The 15,400-nt window shown below is 30.7% G+C and overlaps 7 protein-coding genes across 20 annotated transcripts in view; 4 read left to right on the top strand and 3 right to left on the bottom strand.

The window, feature by feature from the left end:
• The first annotated feature begins 5 nt into the window (after positions 1–5).
• On the top strand, positions 6–3,009 carry LOC122532923 (nuclear pore complex protein Nup50). Of its 5 annotated transcripts, none has more exons than XM_043662123.1 (5): positions 6–139; positions 609–779; positions 847–1,799; positions 1,860–1,997; positions 2,091–3,009. In XM_043662123.1, the coding sequence occupies exons 2-5, from the start codon at positions 612–614 to the stop codon at positions 2,395–2,397; spliced, it is 1,566 nt and encodes a 521-aa protein (XP_043518058.1). In that variant the 5' UTR covers positions 6–139; positions 609–611; the 3' UTR covers positions 2,398–3,009. The 5 variants fall into 5 exon arrangements, with proteins under 5 accessions (XP_043518058.1, XP_043518063.1, XP_043518062.1 ...); XM_043662128.1 differs by having other exon boundaries at positions 609–725; XM_043662127.1 differs by having other exon boundaries at positions 30–139; positions 622–779.
• A 151-nt stretch (positions 3,010–3,160) lies between these two features.
• On the bottom strand, positions 3,161–7,260 carry LOC122532921 (protein lin-9 homolog). Of its 4 annotated transcripts, none has more exons than XM_043662115.1 (7): positions 7,144–7,260; positions 5,942–6,281; positions 5,559–5,861; positions 5,058–5,475; positions 4,630–4,979; positions 4,306–4,552; positions 3,161–4,242 (listed from the first exon to the last, which is right to left on the bottom strand). In XM_043662115.1, the coding sequence occupies exons 1-7, from the start codon at positions 7,160–7,162 to the stop codon at positions 4,051–4,053; spliced, it is 1,869 nt and encodes a 622-aa protein (XP_043518050.1). In that variant the 5' UTR covers positions 7,163–7,260; the 3' UTR covers positions 3,161–4,050. The 4 variants fall into 4 exon arrangements, with proteins under 4 accessions (XP_043518050.1, XP_043518053.1, XP_043518054.1 ...); XM_043662118.1 differs by lacking the exon at positions 7,144–7,260 and adding an exon at positions 6,858–6,961; XM_043662119.1 differs by lacking the exon at positions 7,144–7,260 and adding an exon at positions 6,730–6,835.
• On the top strand, positions 7,183–9,688 carry LOC122532944. Its single transcript, XM_043662157.1, has 10 exons — positions 7,183–7,186; positions 7,534–7,687; positions 7,756–7,991; positions 8,068–8,171; positions 8,266–8,424; positions 8,489–8,556; positions 8,637–8,819; positions 8,880–9,013; positions 9,086–9,190; positions 9,261–9,688. Exons 1-10 carry the CDS (start codon positions 7,183–7,185, stop codon positions 9,422–9,424), a joined length of 1,311 nt encoding a protein of 436 aa, XP_043518092.1. The 3' UTR covers positions 9,425–9,688.
• LOC122532925 lies at positions 9,562–10,928 on the top strand. 2 transcript variants are annotated; one of them, XM_043662133.1, is made up of 3 exons: positions 9,562–9,803; positions 10,051–10,218; positions 10,288–10,928. In XM_043662133.1, the coding sequence occupies exons 1-3, from the start codon at positions 9,734–9,736 to the stop codon at positions 10,488–10,490; spliced, it is 441 nt and encodes a 146-aa protein (XP_043518068.1). In that variant the 5' UTR covers positions 9,562–9,733; the 3' UTR covers positions 10,491–10,928. The 2 variants fall into 2 exon arrangements, with proteins under 2 accessions (XP_043518068.1, XP_043518069.1); XM_043662134.1 differs by lacking the exon at positions 9,562–9,803 and adding an exon at positions 9,828–9,916.
• On the bottom strand, positions 10,607–14,311 carry LOC122532924. Of its 4 annotated transcripts, XM_043662131.1 has the most exons (6): positions 14,114–14,311; positions 13,407–13,573; positions 11,782–11,905; positions 11,627–11,701; positions 11,330–11,497; positions 10,607–11,212 (listed from the first exon to the last, which is right to left on the bottom strand). In XM_043662131.1, the coding sequence occupies exons 3-6, from the start codon at positions 11,903–11,905 to the stop codon at positions 11,010–11,012; spliced, it is 570 nt and encodes a 189-aa protein (XP_043518066.1). In that variant the 5' UTR covers positions 13,407–13,573; positions 14,114–14,311; the 3' UTR covers positions 10,607–11,009. The 4 variants fall into 4 exon arrangements, with proteins under 4 accessions (XP_043518066.1, XP_043518064.1, XP_043518065.1 ...); XM_043662129.1 differs by lacking the exon at positions 13,407–13,573 and having other exon boundaries at positions 14,114–14,310; XM_043662130.1 differs by lacking the exons at positions 13,407–13,573; positions 14,114–14,311 and adding an exon at positions 13,175–13,356.
• LOC122532926 lies at positions 14,114–15,272 on the bottom strand. Its single transcript, XM_043662135.1, has 2 exons — positions 15,223–15,272; positions 14,114–14,548 (listed from the first exon to the last, which is right to left on the bottom strand). Exons 1-2 carry the CDS (start codon positions 15,255–15,257, stop codon positions 14,185–14,187), a joined length of 399 nt encoding a protein of 132 aa, XP_043518070.1. The 5' UTR covers positions 15,258–15,272; the 3' UTR covers positions 14,114–14,184.
• Positions 14,489–15,400, top strand: part of LOC122532917 (Down syndrome cell adhesion molecule-like protein Dscam2) — a 187,235-nt gene continuing 186,323 nt past the window's right edge. For all 3 annotated transcript variants that reach the window (XM_043662107.1, XM_043662108.1, XM_043662109.1), the window contains exons 1-2: positions 14,489–14,636; positions 14,702–14,781. The gene's annotated coding sequence lies outside the window, so the exon portion shown is untranslated. The remainder of the gene's footprint in view (positions 14,637–14,701; positions 14,782–15,400) is intronic.

The following is a 15,400-nucleotide window of genomic DNA, read 5'->3' on the forward strand; positions in this document are numbered from 1 at the left end:
TTATAATTTGTCGTTTAACCTTTTAAGATTTAGTTTGTTCCTTGGCTATATAGCACGATTGTGATTGAAGAAAAGCGCATGCGCAAAGCTGAAAATTGTGTTTAGGATTAAACTTTCTTCACGTTCTTATGTATATTAAGTACGTACTGTAATGTAAGCATAATAAATTAATTTAAATTAAATCTTCTATACTTGCATGTATTTTGATAAATATTATAATATAATTTAATTTATTTCTGAGTTACATTAAAAAATCGATATCTTTTAGTTTGGTAAATTGTAAGGTTATATTAGAAGTTTTTCTTTTATATACATATTTAGAAATGAATATCTCATTATTTCATGAATATTTCTTTAAAATTAAAGACATTGTATTATGATTATTTAATACAATAAATTTTTCTATACTTTAAACTTTTTAAAAATAATTATTATGTATGTAAATAATTACAGTATATGTAAATGTAATATATAAAATTTTCTTATATGTTTATAAATAACCTTACAATAGTTATCAAATATATATTACTATTATTACATATATTATTAGTAAAGAAATTTTAATTACTTCAGTGTTCATAAGAAAAAAAAATACTGAGTATTTGTAGAATATGTTTACAGAAATGGCTGGTAAGAGGCCTGCATCTACAGACCTAAATCATGATAATTGGGATGATGAAGAAAGACCTGAAGAAGCAGGAACATTTAAGAAAGCTACTGATGATGTAATGGAAAAACGTATTGTTAAAAAAGCTAAAAGACGTTTACAAAATTCAGATGTAAATAACTTTTACCTTTCATATTTTTTACCTTATAGTATATATATATTTTTTAAATATTTTTCAGGATACTACCAGAAGTGCATTTGGTACATTTAGAGGTTTTAAAACAACTTCGACTCATGCTTCACCCTTTAGTTTTTTAGCTAGTGGTAATACTAGCACTAGTACTAATGAAGTTTTTTCTAAAACAACTACGAATGTAAACAAGTCTTCTACAAATAACGAAACAATAAAAACTAATGAAAATGGAACTAATAAAAAGGAAAATACAGAAATACAAACCTCGTCAACTATATCTACTAGTAAAAATAGCAATTCTGATCAAGAAGAACAAAATATATTTAAAAAATCTGATTACTTTGCTAAATTAAAAGGATTAAATGAAAGTGTAGCACAGTGGATTAAAACTCATGTTGATGCAAACCCATTTTGCATTTTGACACCAATTTTTAAAGATTATGAAAAGTATCTTAAAGAAATTGAAACCAAACATGGAAGTGAGATTGAAAAACCAGTACAAACACAGTCTAGCGATAATAAAGAAACTATTAATACAGATAAAAAGAACGAAAGTTCTCCATTTGGTGGAACTAGCGCAAAATCACCTTTTGCTTCTACAGAATGGAAACCTGAAAAATCAATTTTTGGTAATATTAGTGCAGGTTCTAAATCTATATTTGGAAAATCAGAAAATAGTGTAGATACTGGTAAATCCATTTTTAGTAGTTTAGATCAAAGTTCAGATTCACATAAATCTGTTTTTGGTAATATTGATCAGAAATCTAGTAGTAAAAGTATATTTGGGAGTGCAAATCCTGAAAAGAATCCATTTTTGAGTAAACCATCTACTACACCTGATAAATTAGATGAGCAAGAAACTAAATCAGATGTGAAATCTACTATTACTACTACTAATACTACTACTAGCAGTTCTTTTGTTACATCAAATACAACTACCTTCTGTTTTGGTCAAAGTTCTGCCACCAATAATACATCAACTGGTTTTAGTTTTGGAAGGTAATTTATTTAAAATGTTCAGTATAATATAAATATTTTAATAATATTGTAATTTTGCAGTACTAAACCATTTACATTTGGAGCTCAAGTGGTTCAACCACAGGAACCTGAGGATGAAGGAAAAGATGATGAAGATGATGAACCACCAAAAGTAGATTTCAAACCAGTAACGGAAGAAGGCGCTATATATGAACAAAGGTGCATCCAACATTTCTCACTAACCGACATTAAAAAATGAAAGGCATGTATTGATTTTAAATTGAGTATGAATATATCCTATACTTTTTACAGGTGTAAAGTTTTTATTAAAAATGATAGTAGTTTTACTGCTCGAGGTGTAGGAACACTATTCCTAAAACCAACTCCAAATGAAAAAACACAATTATTAGTACGAGCAGAAACTTCTTTGGGGAATTTATTGCTCAATACTTTATTAACCGAAAGTATTCCAATGAAACGTATGAACAAAAATACAATAATGCTAGTTTGTTTACCGATGCCTGACTCTACACCACCTCCAGTACCAATTTTATTGAGAGTAAAAACAGATCAAGACGCTGATGCATTATTGGAAGCACTCAATAAACATAAAAAATAAGAAAAATAGGAATTTTAAATAATATGAAATACAACAAAAAAAGAAATATAATAAAATCGTGTTGAATAATAATTGATAAATTTTTGAAAACGAAAATACAGTTTTGTTGTTATACATGTTCACTGTAATATTTTGACCTGATTCGATATTTAATATAATGTAAAATAGTATAAGTCATACATATTTTTTATTATATGAATGATACGTTCTGGTATCAGTAATAAAAATAATATAAGGACTGTAATTGAAACAAATAAATATTAATCAGATTTAGGATATTTGAAGTTCATACACGTTATTTGGTATTTGCATAGTGCTTTCGCATTAACATAAATATCTAATTAAGTGTATATATTCAAATTCATTTTTTCTTTGTAAAATTTCAATGTTATAAATATAAATAACAGTAACTCTTTAAATTAAACCTAATTGTTTTCATATTATTATTTTCTTATTTAAAATAATTTTTCCATTTTATACAGAATTGTTTTTGTCAAATGTATTGTACATACTTTTCCAATATATGATTTCCAATAAAATTCATGTAAATAGAATCTAAACATATATCATATATTTTGTATCTTATTTTGAAATATAAAATATCTTACACTTCCTATATTTATAATTTATTACATTAAATGATCAATATCCTTTGTTAATTTTTTTTTACTAAAGTTTATAAGAGAAGATATAAAAAAAATTGCAATATATTTTGAACAATCAAAAGAATTATTCATATTTGAATTATTTATATAATTGGATCAAATTTGTATTTACTTTATTAAAAATATATGTATGAGAAATAAGTACAACATTTATATAAATTTATTTATGATGACAATAGAATATTTGGAATCAGACAAATTTTTATAACCTACGTTCTTAATTTAGTGTGTTGGTAACAATTTTAGAAACAGAACCATTAAGTGGATTTACAATATTTTAAGTAAATTATCACATATTATATTAATTATTTGATGATTTTTCAAAATAAGACATTGGTATAAATAAAAAATTGTTAGCTAGTGTGAATAAAATAAATGTAAAAATTTTATATTTTATATCATTTATAGTGTATTTACAATTGGTTCTGCCATATTCGTGCATATACCTAATGTACATTTATCGAAAATTATTTTTCAAAATACTACTGTATTAATTATATATTAATTTTAGCAATTATTTATAAGCAGAAAATACTAAATTCCTTTTTACAAAATAAAAAATTTTTTTCGCTGGCATAAATTTCTATATAAAGTTAATGAAAATTGCCATTGCAAAATGCACGCTTTATTTACAATAGCACATTAATTTATTTTCGATTTAATAATTTATAGATATTTAATTACTTATTGTGTAGAAATCGTAAAGTTGACATGTAAATCTTTTAAACATGAACATTTTTAAATGTTTAATGCAATTAACAGCACAGCACATTATTCTAAAAATCATTTATAGAATGTTACTTAAAAAACAATAGTTATATATATTCTAATAAGATAAGGTACTCTTTAATGATGATATGCCCTATACAAAAAGATAATAAAATAAAGTTGGATTTTTTCTTATAAAATAGTGTAATATTATAGTTTATATCTATTTTAATATTGTACATTTCTCTGAAAGTATTAGTGAAAATGACTTTCATATTTGCTAAGCTCTTTGAGCCATAAATGGCGTTAAAGCACCTCTTTGTCCCAGACCTAATTGTATGTGTTGCATATGTATTTCTACACAATTTTGGAAAACTTGTTGATTTTGTGGACTTAATTTCGCACGTATTTGTTCCATTGTGCCTTGTAACACTTTTAATTCATATGCATTGCGATCTGAATCAGATAAACTCTATAACATAAAGAAAATTGTGTAACAACAAAACGATATTCATATTAAAATATTTTAAATTACCTTTACTTGAAGCATAAGAGCTGTTAAATCTGTTACTAATTGAGACATCTTTCCAGGTTCTCTATCATTGACACTATTATGTCTCGCAATCATATCTGCAGCTTCCTGTCTACATTTTTCACGTAGATGAGAAGGAGCCAACATAGCTGCCACACTAGGCTCTGGAGCCATTTCTTGACAAAGTTCTTGAACGTCATTAAGAAAATCTTGTAAAGCGGTATTCATCTTTTCCAACTCAACCACGATACTGAAGTTATAAATATTAATAAAAAAAAAAGAAAAGCATGAAATGTAAAATATGACAATAATATATTCATCATTTACCCTGCATATCTTCTTTCAAAGTCTGGTGGAAGTGGTTCTCCAAAAGAACGTCTTTTTTCTGCTTCGCTGTTCATTTCTTTCAATTTCTTAATTTTAACTTTTTTAGCAGCCAATATTTTATTTACTTTAACCATAAATTCCAATAATTTCAAAGGATAGCCATTCATTGTTCCACCAATATGAGGCTTTTTTGGTAAAGACAAAGAAGCATTTGATATTAAAGGATCACTGTTTAAACGCGGTGACATTAATTTCATAGCATACGGTGGAGATGGTACATATTGTACATGTCGTGGTCTAAACTTTTGTGCAAACGACGCTACACTTATTGTTTCTGGTGGTTCATTTGACTATAAATAATAAATAAATGTATAACAATAAAATTGCAATGAATTTTTTGTATTCCAAAGTAGTACATATATACGAACCAATACTTCATAATCTGGAACACTATGAGTTCCAAGCCCGGCACGTTCAAATGTAATTCTGTAAGTATTATTACTAGTATCTACAGCATCGATACTTCCAGTAAATAAACCATCTTGTGGTTTTCTCAGTCTTGCTGTAACTTTGGTTCCTATTACTAACTGTAATGGTATTTCTGGTGGTAAATCTTTGAAACTGTTAACATCTGCAGCTTTTCTTTGCTGTAACATTCGAATTTTTTGTCTTTTTCTTTCTAATTCTCGTCTTTCCTCCTCAAAAAATGACTGTGAACATCTTCGTGGTTTACCCATCATTCTTCTTATCTTGCACCATTCAACTCTTGTTAATTTCCGAGTTTTTAATTGTGGAAAAGATTCTTTTAAACAAATCATAAAATCATTGTCCCCTTCAAAAAGAGTCCTGCATAAAATAAATAAAATTTAATCATATTACATTAAACTGTATATATGTATATATGGATTCATTTCTTTTTTCATACATACTTATCAATGTTACTATAAAACCACTCGTAACAAACCCATTTGTGTGCTTTTGGTAATTTCAATAAATTTCTTAATCTCATACCAATCTTTTGTCCAATTTTACGATCCGGAGATGAAGGTTGCATTGGTTTATCAGGTTCTTTCTCTTGTTTAATAGGAGTCAATGTAGACGATATGGGTTGGCTTAATATATTATTTTTCCTTGGCTCATTAGTTACTCTATTTTGCTTTTTTGCAGGAGATGGTCTAGATATCTTTTTAGGAGAGTGTTTTGTATCTGGATGTGATGGATCCTTTTTGATTCTAATAAGTAAATGTAAATTAATATATACCTCATGTTCGTATATATGTTCGTATATATGCTCATAATGTTAAATATTTACCTATGATGAGGATGGTTAACTAGTATATCATCATAAAATAATTTATTTTTTTTTCTAATTCTTGCTGGCATTCCTCTTCGGTTTAAAACTTGGACTGGTTGGCTAGGAGGATTTGGTTTTGGGGGAGGTTGACTACCTACTCTTTGTAAGCCTAAAGCAGCAGGTCCAAGTTCAGGGATTGGATCGGATTCTTCAGTGTCCATATGTGAATCCGTTGAAGTATTTGAAATTTGTTGATCATCCATATCCATCGTATCATCATCAATCACTTCACTTTTGATCTCATCAACTGATGGATATCCTCCATTTTTTATAGATAATAGTGTTTCAGCAGATTCATCTAGGATGAAACGATTATTTACACATAAAAGAAGAATACTTATATGGTAACAATGTTTTTATAAATAAAGTAGAAATGAAAAATTTTTCTTTTGCTTGTTTTAGATTACGATCTACCTTTCATGATTAGAAAGTATCATCAACAAATTTGATAACTGCACTTATAATTATTATTTATATATAAGAAAAAACAATCAGTCATTATTATAAAAAGAATTTTTTAATAAAATAATATATCATGTTATTTTTAAAAAATTTGAAAATTCTAGTTCATAACATTATACATTGTAAGTTTTTAAAGATTCATAAATTATGAAAAAATTGATGTATAAAATTATGAATAATATTAAATATAATTATTCGTTTATAAATATAAAATGAAGCTTTCTTTGTGTTTTTCTAGGTCTATTAATAAAAATTGTTCAAATTGGGAGTTCAGAAAGAATTACGAAAGTCATTCTGCTCGTAGCTGTCGACATAACCAAACTTATACGTAGTTCCGTAAATACTATGTGTACTTATCGCAATAAAACTAAAGTTATAGAATATGTATTATTACAAAAATAACAAACTATACTGTCAAATATTTGCCCTTGAAGTATCGTTCAATAAATGAAATCTCAAATGATAAAGCTCTTCATTGTCCCGCTTGAATTGTGTATTGGTCATTTTTGAAATTTTAAACCAGACCTTTCTGAGCGCAATTAAAACACCAACTCTAAGACCCTTAACATGTCAGAGGAAGATCTTACATGTTAATAATATAAACTTTAAAACATTTCTTACTCTTGTATAATTACTTTTTGTTTTTAATTAGCCCTTATTATATTAATTTTATCAAGAATAAGTTAACTTTTACTCACTTTCAATCATCTCCGCCATGTTGCTATCAATGATGCATCATGGGTATGTGTTTCCGTCGAGCTCGCCCGCTTCGCGGTGAATTTCGTTAGTGGTTCTTTTCCATCGTTCCAAACGCTGTGATTGGCTAACGAACATCTTTGATTACTGGAACAAACTTTGTGGAATTTTTAAATGTTCTTTAACATTTTGCATAATAAAATGAAAATAAACTCAATAAAATTTATGTAAAATTATTATTAGAATGAAATTATTTATATCTATGTGTATCTATATCACTAAATGTAATTGAGACACGTATACTCTGAACTTAGTTGTTTTACTTTGATATTTTAATATTAATTTTAAGATGATACAAATAAATTTTGTTTGGTTATTAATGATTTCATCAGTTAGTACGGATGATATTATTTCAATCGATCAATCCGTGGCATCTATCAAATACTGTAGGAATAAGGACAGATTAGTAACGTCCGAAGAGAATGATGAATATTTACTTATTAGCGCCGAGATCGATACAACTATTGTGATGGAATGTCGATTTTGGTATAAAATACTTTATTTTATTGATGAGGAAATAAAGATTTTGCTATTATATTTGTTTTGTACGATAGCAACGACAAGGAAGAGAGACAGTCAAAAATTTGGTACTATCAAGATCGATTCAAAGAGACTTCTGAAAAAGAGATTGAATTAGGAATGGATAACAATGTGTCGTTCAATAGGATTTACACGACTTCAGATCTTTCTTTAGTAATTAAAGAAATTGCGGTAACAGACGCTGGTATTTACTTGTGCCATGGTGAGGAAGGGCAGGAGATTGAAAATAAATTCAATTATAGACTTGAACGTAATCAGAATCTCATTATTTAGATACAATTAATTTTCAGACATATTATTAATTAAATAAATTTATTTAATGATAGCGATCTTCAAACAGCACGGAGTCTTGTATACAGAACAGGGAAACATTACTGACTGGGAGAAATATCGTGAAATATATTTAGCGTCAGTTACCACGCGATTTGCTGTAAAATCATCATTAATCTCACTCAAGATTAATATGAAATATTTAATAAATATTTGCCCCTAGTGTTTATATTTATGTAATTTAAATTGGTAAGGTTTCACAAATGTTTGAATTGGCTGAAATTCGAGAAGTTGGAATAACTCTTCATGTTATTTCTGAATGGGCACCTTGGAGCCCATGCGAACATTGTGTACGTAATCGGGGAATCAAGAGGAGTGTTGGAAATTGTCGATTAAAACGGCAAATAAATATGGTAAGAACAACGAATTGCAAGATTAAAAAAGACGATTTATCATATGTATCATATTTTATCGTAGACTATTGCCAACAGAAGCGATTCATCTATAGTTAAGTTTTTCCAAAAATCTCCTTCGTTACCATGCAGGTAAGTAAACTTACTTTCTGCAGCAGAAAACTAAATTTCAAGTATAAACAAATTTTTACTCATAATATCATGGATTTAAGAGCAATTTTACTCGAAGAGCAATTTCCTGCTGTTAGTAGCGCAGTGCGCCATTTGCCGGAATTCATTTTAAAGGAAGTATGTAAAAAATGTCCTCGCGTGAAAAAAATAAAACATCGCAAGTTTAAATACATTAAACGATTCGTACTGGCAGAAGGAGCTTATCTTACAGTCGTTTGTCCAGAGTAATTTAATGTTTGAGCAATTTGAAAAACATTATTTGTAGCAAAATTCGAACATTATAGATCAACTATGGATACCAAAGTGTCATGGAAAAAGGATTTAATTACATTGGAAAGAGGCGTTCGACAATCTTTTCGTAAACTGGATTCAGAAGCTCGTGTGATAGTAGACGCTTTTGGAACACTTTATCTGATAGGTATTTTCAATAGATAAACTGTACACCGTCCACTTTATAGTGTTTCACATTTTTCTATCCACATACTATCAGATGTTTCCACTCGTGAAGAAGGGAATTACACGTGCTACATCAATAATGTTAACATGATGCAAGTAAAAGTAGTAGTTATCCATAAAACTAGGCTGTTAACCCAAGGTAAAATCAAATCTAATCAATTGTACAATACAGTGGAATGATTAACTACAATATCGTCTCCCTTTTATAGAATTTTTACGTCATTTGGGATATCTAGGATTCATATTTCTACTTTGTTCATTTTGCTATTGTAGTGGTCTGGTTTATACGTACAAACAAAGAGATAAATTTGACACAGTTGTTCCAAAAAAAGATACAATTGACAAAGAAGAACAGATGCCATTTATTGATTAAAGTGACCCAAAAAGTGATAGATAAGAAACTGTTGATAACAATTGTGCAAACTGTTTACCGATCGAGTTAATACTCTTTGAGCATAATGAGTTTTCTTGGAGCTTCCTGAACAGACGATGACCTTAAAGGCCTAGCCGAGTGAAAGGAGGCAGTGGAAGGGACAACTGCATGGAGTGCCTGTTCATTTCTCGAAGTTACAGTTTAGTTTCAAAATGGCTGAGTTTGATCGTTCTTATTCTTCTGCGCTGGTTCACGAGTGAGAAAGTCAATTAAAAATAAACGCGTATTCACAAAGAAATTCGCGATACCATGAATTTAAGGATAGAGATTTTCGTATTGTTCGCGATCTTTTGCCTGGTTCTACTTCAGAGCGCAACCGGTGAGTTTCATGCATAGTATAGATAGTATCTATACATACATGTATCTATGCACTATGGACAATGTCATACTTTCACCGCATACCGGATAGCTCATCCTTTTTCTTCCAGTGTGGTGCTTTTCTTGTTTTCTTAATTGACAAACAAATCTATTCATGATCCTCTTCAAAGACGATCCTATTGAAATAAACTTCATCTTGTGGATTGTGTACAAGAATAGAAGTGTTACTTATAGATGCTTCCTTTTAGGACTTCTTCGGAGATGTGTGAACTGTAGATCAAGAGGAGATTTAGGATCTTGTAAAGATCCTTTCACTATGAACTCGACTGCGATCGAAATGGAAAAAGGTGTCGACGCTGTACCCTGTGCATCTGGCTGGTGCGGCAAAATAATTGAACGGCAGGGTTTAAACAACGGTAAGCAGTGGATAGATATGTATTTAGATATATAGGAAATTGTTGTGTAAACGATACTCTTTCGTGCAGAATATGGCACTGCCACGCAAAGGCTTTGTTTCCAACGTGGACCCGACGATGGTGAGGAACGATGCGCGTTTACTGTGTGGAATTACAAAAAGGTATACATGTGCCTTTGTTTCGGGGATTTATGCAACGGAACAACGAAGCTAAGCATTTCCAATGGTTTGATTTTTACAACGCTTTGCATTTTACTCCGGTGGTTCATTTAAAAACATCGGAATTGAATCAGATGTATATTATTGTATAAAAGTTCCTCGTATCTGTATATGACGTGATATCTTCAATTTGCAAGTGTAGCCAGTATTGATTCGTTATTAAGATTAAATCTCTAAAAACATACTTTACTTTATTTATAACTTTGTTTCTTATGTATGATAATCACAAGAAACTGAGGTATACATACATACTTTACATGATAAATCTTCGTGAAACATTGTACGGAGATTAGTAAAATGTTTTAATATATTAATAACGTGCATGATCGTTTGCACCTGTAAGACTGTTAAATACAGACTACGTAAAAAAAAAAAAAAAGGAAATGTAATTATTCTTCTTAGTTTTAGAATTTCCAAATAAAAAGCAGAATTGGTATTTTAAAATGACACTAAATAAAGATGAAGCGTACTTTTCGCTTGATATCAAAACGATTTTATCTTTTTCCTTTTACCAAGATACGATATCCGTCAGCCAATTCGTAAATAACGTTACTGTTAATAAAAGCCTCTATGTTAAGTATCTTTCCAAAACGGCGAGGTCGGCCTTAAACTTTTCAATATGTGATCGTGAAGGCCGTTCCGTCTCCTTTCTTCTTGGTTTCTCAGCAGTGCTCTTTCATGTGGAATATCATTATAAAACAGCTCGCCTTGACTATATAGATATTTTACAGCTAGCATTGCTTCCTCACCAGTCAATAGATACGGATCGTGATATTCTGAAACATCGTTAAATCTAAAACGAATGCCTGCCGCTTTGCTTTTAGGATCAATATCCTTGCATTATATCTTTGCATTCTTTTAGCGTATTCCTGCGTGTCAAATGTATTGCTCACCAAGCCCGTTGGAAAAATCAGGTGTTGTATGCCTTGATTCTTGCGAACTATAACCGAGATCATTGATATCCACTGGTGGAATGAAAACGCCTACCGGCCACAGAGATTCAGCATTTTCCGGTTTTATGTATAATGGTACAATGTTTGCTTTATTACGTAAACGTTGTCCTGTGAACATATATAATTTATTATAGTATATGTTGTATCCTAATTAACGAATATATTCATTTCATTAAATTACTGGATTACGTTATTCTCTTATATAATTATACTTTTTATCAAAGTGGAATATCGTACCAAATTCTTTGGGACTTCCTGTTGTGCTTCTTCTCCCAATCGAGATGTAAGATCTTTGATCTATCGTCCGATCCCCTGATAGATAAGAACTTATATTGTTTGTAATAATGTAAGATTTTTAACAATATGCTACGTAATTTCATTTATGAACTAACCATCTGTCGTAATACCGTGCTCATAAATGTGCGGAGGGGAAATAAATTTCACGTGCACTTTTGAGAGGGGCAAAGCTCTAGTTGCTACAACCGCAACTGAGAAGACCACCACCACCACTTTCATCTGCAATTAAAATTCTCGGGTATTCATGCGCTTATTACGAATCTCTTTTTAAAATCCAACTTTAAAATATATTTGGAATTAAGCATTATTAATTTAGGCGTTGCTTTCTTTTTTCTTTACCGCAAAATAGCAGACCTTGCGGTCTATTTAAATAGTAGACATCCTCTTTTACTTTTACTATAGAAAGCATTCTCTTAAAAACAATAATAACAAAAGTAGGTCAAGGTATTTTAGGTTAATATTTCTACGCTCTACCAACCCGGATAACTGAAAGAACGAAACGTAAATGTTGAATGGCATTTACGAAACGGTGACGCCATCAGTAGACCCTGCTGAGAATGAAACAGATCTACCTGGATTGCCGAGTAGTTTATCTGACAAAAATTAATTGCGATCTCGGCATGATGCTGCCCAATATAGTCAGATAATCTGTTAACGTTCTCATAAAGGATAATCACGGTTCGTGGCTGACGTGCTCAAGCATATCTCGTTACGAATATGTACAAGATAAGGACGTAAGTAGAGTATCCACGATAGTGATTTGTTTGCAATCTCGTGTCGTGTATCATCGTCATTATGATGTATATCACCGAGTGGTGTTAGGCAAACTGTTAGACACGCGGATCGGGTGTTACCAGACTGACTATCACGCGGAACAATGTCCACTGAAATAAACAATTATCCTTCGACACGAACGTTTCATACATCAAAGCTAGTTTAAAGGAGAATCTGAAAGCGATCATCGAAGCAACATCCTCGACGCGTACCATAATTTGTACGTGTGTATATGTGTGTACATGTTTCTTTAGGATCACGTGCTTATGTTCAGCTATGTGTGTCTGCAGATATACGCAATAGACGACTGTGAATTGGTTCGCTCATACTACATGACTCGTAGCTGCGCGTCTTGCAAGGGATTACATAGATATCTGTTCGCGATTTCGTCATTCCGTTGTACATTCGAACGTCCGTAGAAAGTAAACGTCCAAATAGTGTTCATATTTTAGGTGAAACGCTGCTCTATTTCTGCCTTTTATATCTTATTATCGGGCGATTAATTTATAGGCCTGTTTTCCTTTATTACGAATCCGGTTATTCAACGATATTGGCTAACTTGTATATCTATAGTTTTCATCGCGCTTGGTGGCTTGCAGACGACCACAGTGTATTGTGTCATTGTTTCGACAAGCGCACCATCAATGAGTAATCGAAAATTGTGTTGGTATATAATATTTACTTTCGATTAATGAAATATTGTTGATTACTAACCATCCAGTTATTAACAAAATATCGACCCAGAAACACATACACTTTTCCTATACACACTGATTTAGTATTGAATTGTAATTAAAACTAGATCTTATATTTTCAATACGATCACATAAAACGAATACACTTGCGCTTAATAAGAATGTTACTGTATCAAGATAGTATCAGTTAAAGACATTCGTGTGTTCGATGGTGCGTGTCAAACTACCCTTTCGCCTTCCTTTCCGCTCACCTTCACTTGCAAGACTCCTATTAATTCTGCGCCCGTTGTAAGATAGTGAAACGTACATAGCAATGATGGAAAATTTTTCACCGCCGATACAGACACACGTATGCATTCGATGTAATCTTCTTTATAGAAATCTTTAGTTGCGAAATATTACATATTTCAGTGTTTCTCTAAAGAAAAAGATGCAATGTAAAAAATATAAAATGTGAGAAGAAAAAAATGAGAAAATGACAACAAATCTTTTTATAGGACTGTGATATAAAAAAAAAAAAAAAAAGATTAAAGAGACATTCTAAAAAGTATCTGTTGCGCACAAATACGTCAATTACATATTATTCATTAGATAATTACGATGATGTTGAATCACGCGAGAAAAAGTGGTTAACATTAATCAACGAAATCTTTATTTTGCGTATCGATGTCACTCATGAAAAAAATTGTCGACGTTCAATTACATCAACAAGCAGTGTTCTACCAATTAACCCAATCAAGTATCACGACCAATTAAATGTAGGAGCAGTGAGCAATAGAAATGAATAATCTTTATTTCATTGTATGAAAAAGTGTACATATGTCATCGACATGTTTTTATTTGTGCTTTTAATCGCAGAAATCAAGTTGCAATATATAGTAACAAGATTATTGATCGTGTCATAAATATACATAAAAAGCTGAAGAAATATCTGAAAATGTATTATTATAATACTCACCATTGACATAGTGAATAGTAATTGCAAAATTCCGACCACGATGTTCAGCTTCGTTCCACTTGTTGAGTTGCTTACACACTGGTGAACACTCGCGTGAAAAGGAAATTTCGACTGCGTATTTTTCCAAAATGATTTGCGTAGCGTCTTCTAGACACGACCAGGAACTGTTCCAGTTTAAATGTCTCGGGAGAATGTCGCGCGTGGGTTCCAGCATCCCCCTTCTTGTTATGTACCCCACCTGGCCAGAAATCAAGTTGCGAAGGTTCGTAAGGACTCGCACGGGGACATGGTAGAACTTTCATTTCGGTGAACGCGATGCAACCATCTTTTATACGCTTTAAAGGTGCCGCGCGCAAGGATGACCAATGGCTGCTTTCCATTGTATGCGCAAGATTGCGTTCGTCCGGCACGTGATGCGCAGTTGCGTCACCGTTACTACGAAATTGTCAAAAAGAGATGTCTGATATTTTTTATCGGTGAATTGTTGCATCGTTACTTAGAAAGCATATCTACAAACGCAAATGTAAGTTTTTCAAATGAAATCATGAATTTATATTAAATTTCTAATAAATCATAAATTGATTTCAGTAATTATTTAAATCTTTTCTGAAGCGCATTCGCATGGTACCCCGACATTTGGATGGAATTTCAAATCATGTTTAAACAATGTAAGTTTTATTACACGTATAATTATAGGAATTTGAAATAATTCTATTTGAAATGAGTCTGTATAATTAGTCAATATGTTTTAGTCAATGATTTTTAAATTTTCACAAAATAAATAAAACGTTATGATGTTATGATTCTATATTTTAAATAACCAAAATTGTTCACGACCAAAAACATTTCATATATTTTCATAAATTTTGTGCTGCGTTTAACTTTTGTTAATATTGAATTCATACCAAGCCAGAGGTATTTACAATAAAATCATATTGCTTCCCTAGAGGCTAAATTCCCGCGTATTTTTTTTTCTTTTCGTTTTGATATCATGGCGGTGCAGTATATTATTTAATAATAATAATCTTTGATTCTCGAAACATATATTCATTTGCAACAAATAATTTGTTACATAATAATTATTATTATTGTGTGATGTTTTAACTTACTTTGAATAATCGTATTGAAAACGCCAAACAGACATAACCTTAAACACTGTGTATTATTTGTTGCTTACTCAAAATTTTGGTAAAATATTCATAATATAAATATGATATATTGGAAAAATTACATTTTTTTACATTAAATAATGTATGAAGTATCACATATATTACATAATTGTAAACA

The sequence above is a fragment of the Frieseomelitta varia genome, unplaced genomic scaffold, assembly GCF_011392965.1.
Source record: "Frieseomelitta varia isolate USP_RPSP 00005682 unplaced genomic scaffold, Fvar_1.2 scaffold_483, whole genome shotgun sequence".
Taxonomy (NCBI): Eukaryota; Metazoa; Arthropoda; class Insecta; order Hymenoptera; family Apidae; genus Frieseomelitta; species Frieseomelitta varia.

Excerpts from the sequence above, each read along its gene's own strand:
- LOC122532923 (XM_043662123.1), top strand. The coding sequence starts at position 612 with ATGTTTACAGAAATGGCTGGTAAGAGGCCTGCATCTACAGACCTAAAT. Across the intron at positions 780-846 it reads GACGTTTACAAAATTCAGAT|GATACTACCAGAAGTGCATT; the intron begins GTAAATAACTTT and ends AATATTTTTCAG. Across the intron at positions 1,998-2,090 it reads GGCGCTATATATGAACAAAG|GTGTAAAGTTTTTATTAAAA; the intron begins GTGCATCCAACA and ends TACTTTTTACAG.
- LOC122532921 (XM_043662115.1), bottom strand. Across the intron at positions 5,476-5,558 it reads TTTTATAGTAACATTGATAA|GACTCTTTTTGAAGGGGACA; the intron begins GTATGTATGAAA and ends TATTTTATGCAG. Across the intron at positions 4,553-4,629 it reads TTTGAAAGAAGATATGCAGG|TATCGTGGTTGAGTTGGAAA; the intron begins GTAAATGATGAA and ends TTATAACTTCAG.
- LOC122532944 (XM_043662157.1), top strand. Across the intron at positions 7,688-7,755 it reads GTGATGGAATGTCGATTTTG|CAACGACAAGGAAGAGAGAC; the intron begins GTATAAAATACT and ends TTTGTACGATAG. Across the intron at positions 8,820-8,879 it reads CTTACAGTCGTTTGTCCAGA|ATCAACTATGGATACCAAAG; the intron begins GTAATTTAATGT and ends CGAACATTATAG.
- LOC122532925 (XM_043662133.1), top strand. The coding sequence starts at position 9,734 with ATGAATTTAAGGATAGAGATTTTCGTATTGTTCGCGATCTTTTGCCTG. Across the intron at positions 9,804-10,050 it reads TCTACTTCAGAGCGCAACCG|GACTTCTTCGGAGATGTGTG; the intron begins GTGAGTTTCATG and ends GCTTCCTTTTAG. Across the intron at positions 10,219-10,287 it reads ACGGCAGGGTTTAAACAACG|AATATGGCACTGCCACGCAA; the intron begins GTAAGCAGTGGA and ends TCTTTCGTGCAG.
- LOC122532924 (XM_043662129.1), bottom strand. Across the intron at positions 11,498-11,626 it reads AGGAAGTCCCAAAGAATTTG|GACAACGTTTACGTAATAAA; the intron begins GTACGATATTCC and ends ATATGTTCACAG. Across the intron at positions 11,213-11,329 it reads TGATTTTTCCAACGGGCTTG|AATATCACGATCCGTATCTA; the intron begins GTGAGCAATACA and ends ACGATGTTTCAG.
- LOC122532926 (XM_043662135.1), bottom strand. The coding sequence starts at position 15,257 with ATGTCTGTTTGGCGTTTTCAATACGATTATTCAAA. Across the intron at positions 14,549-15,222 it reads TTTCAATACGATTATTCAAA|TAACGGTGACGCAACTGCGC; the intron begins GTAAGTTAAAAC and ends ACAATTTCGTAG.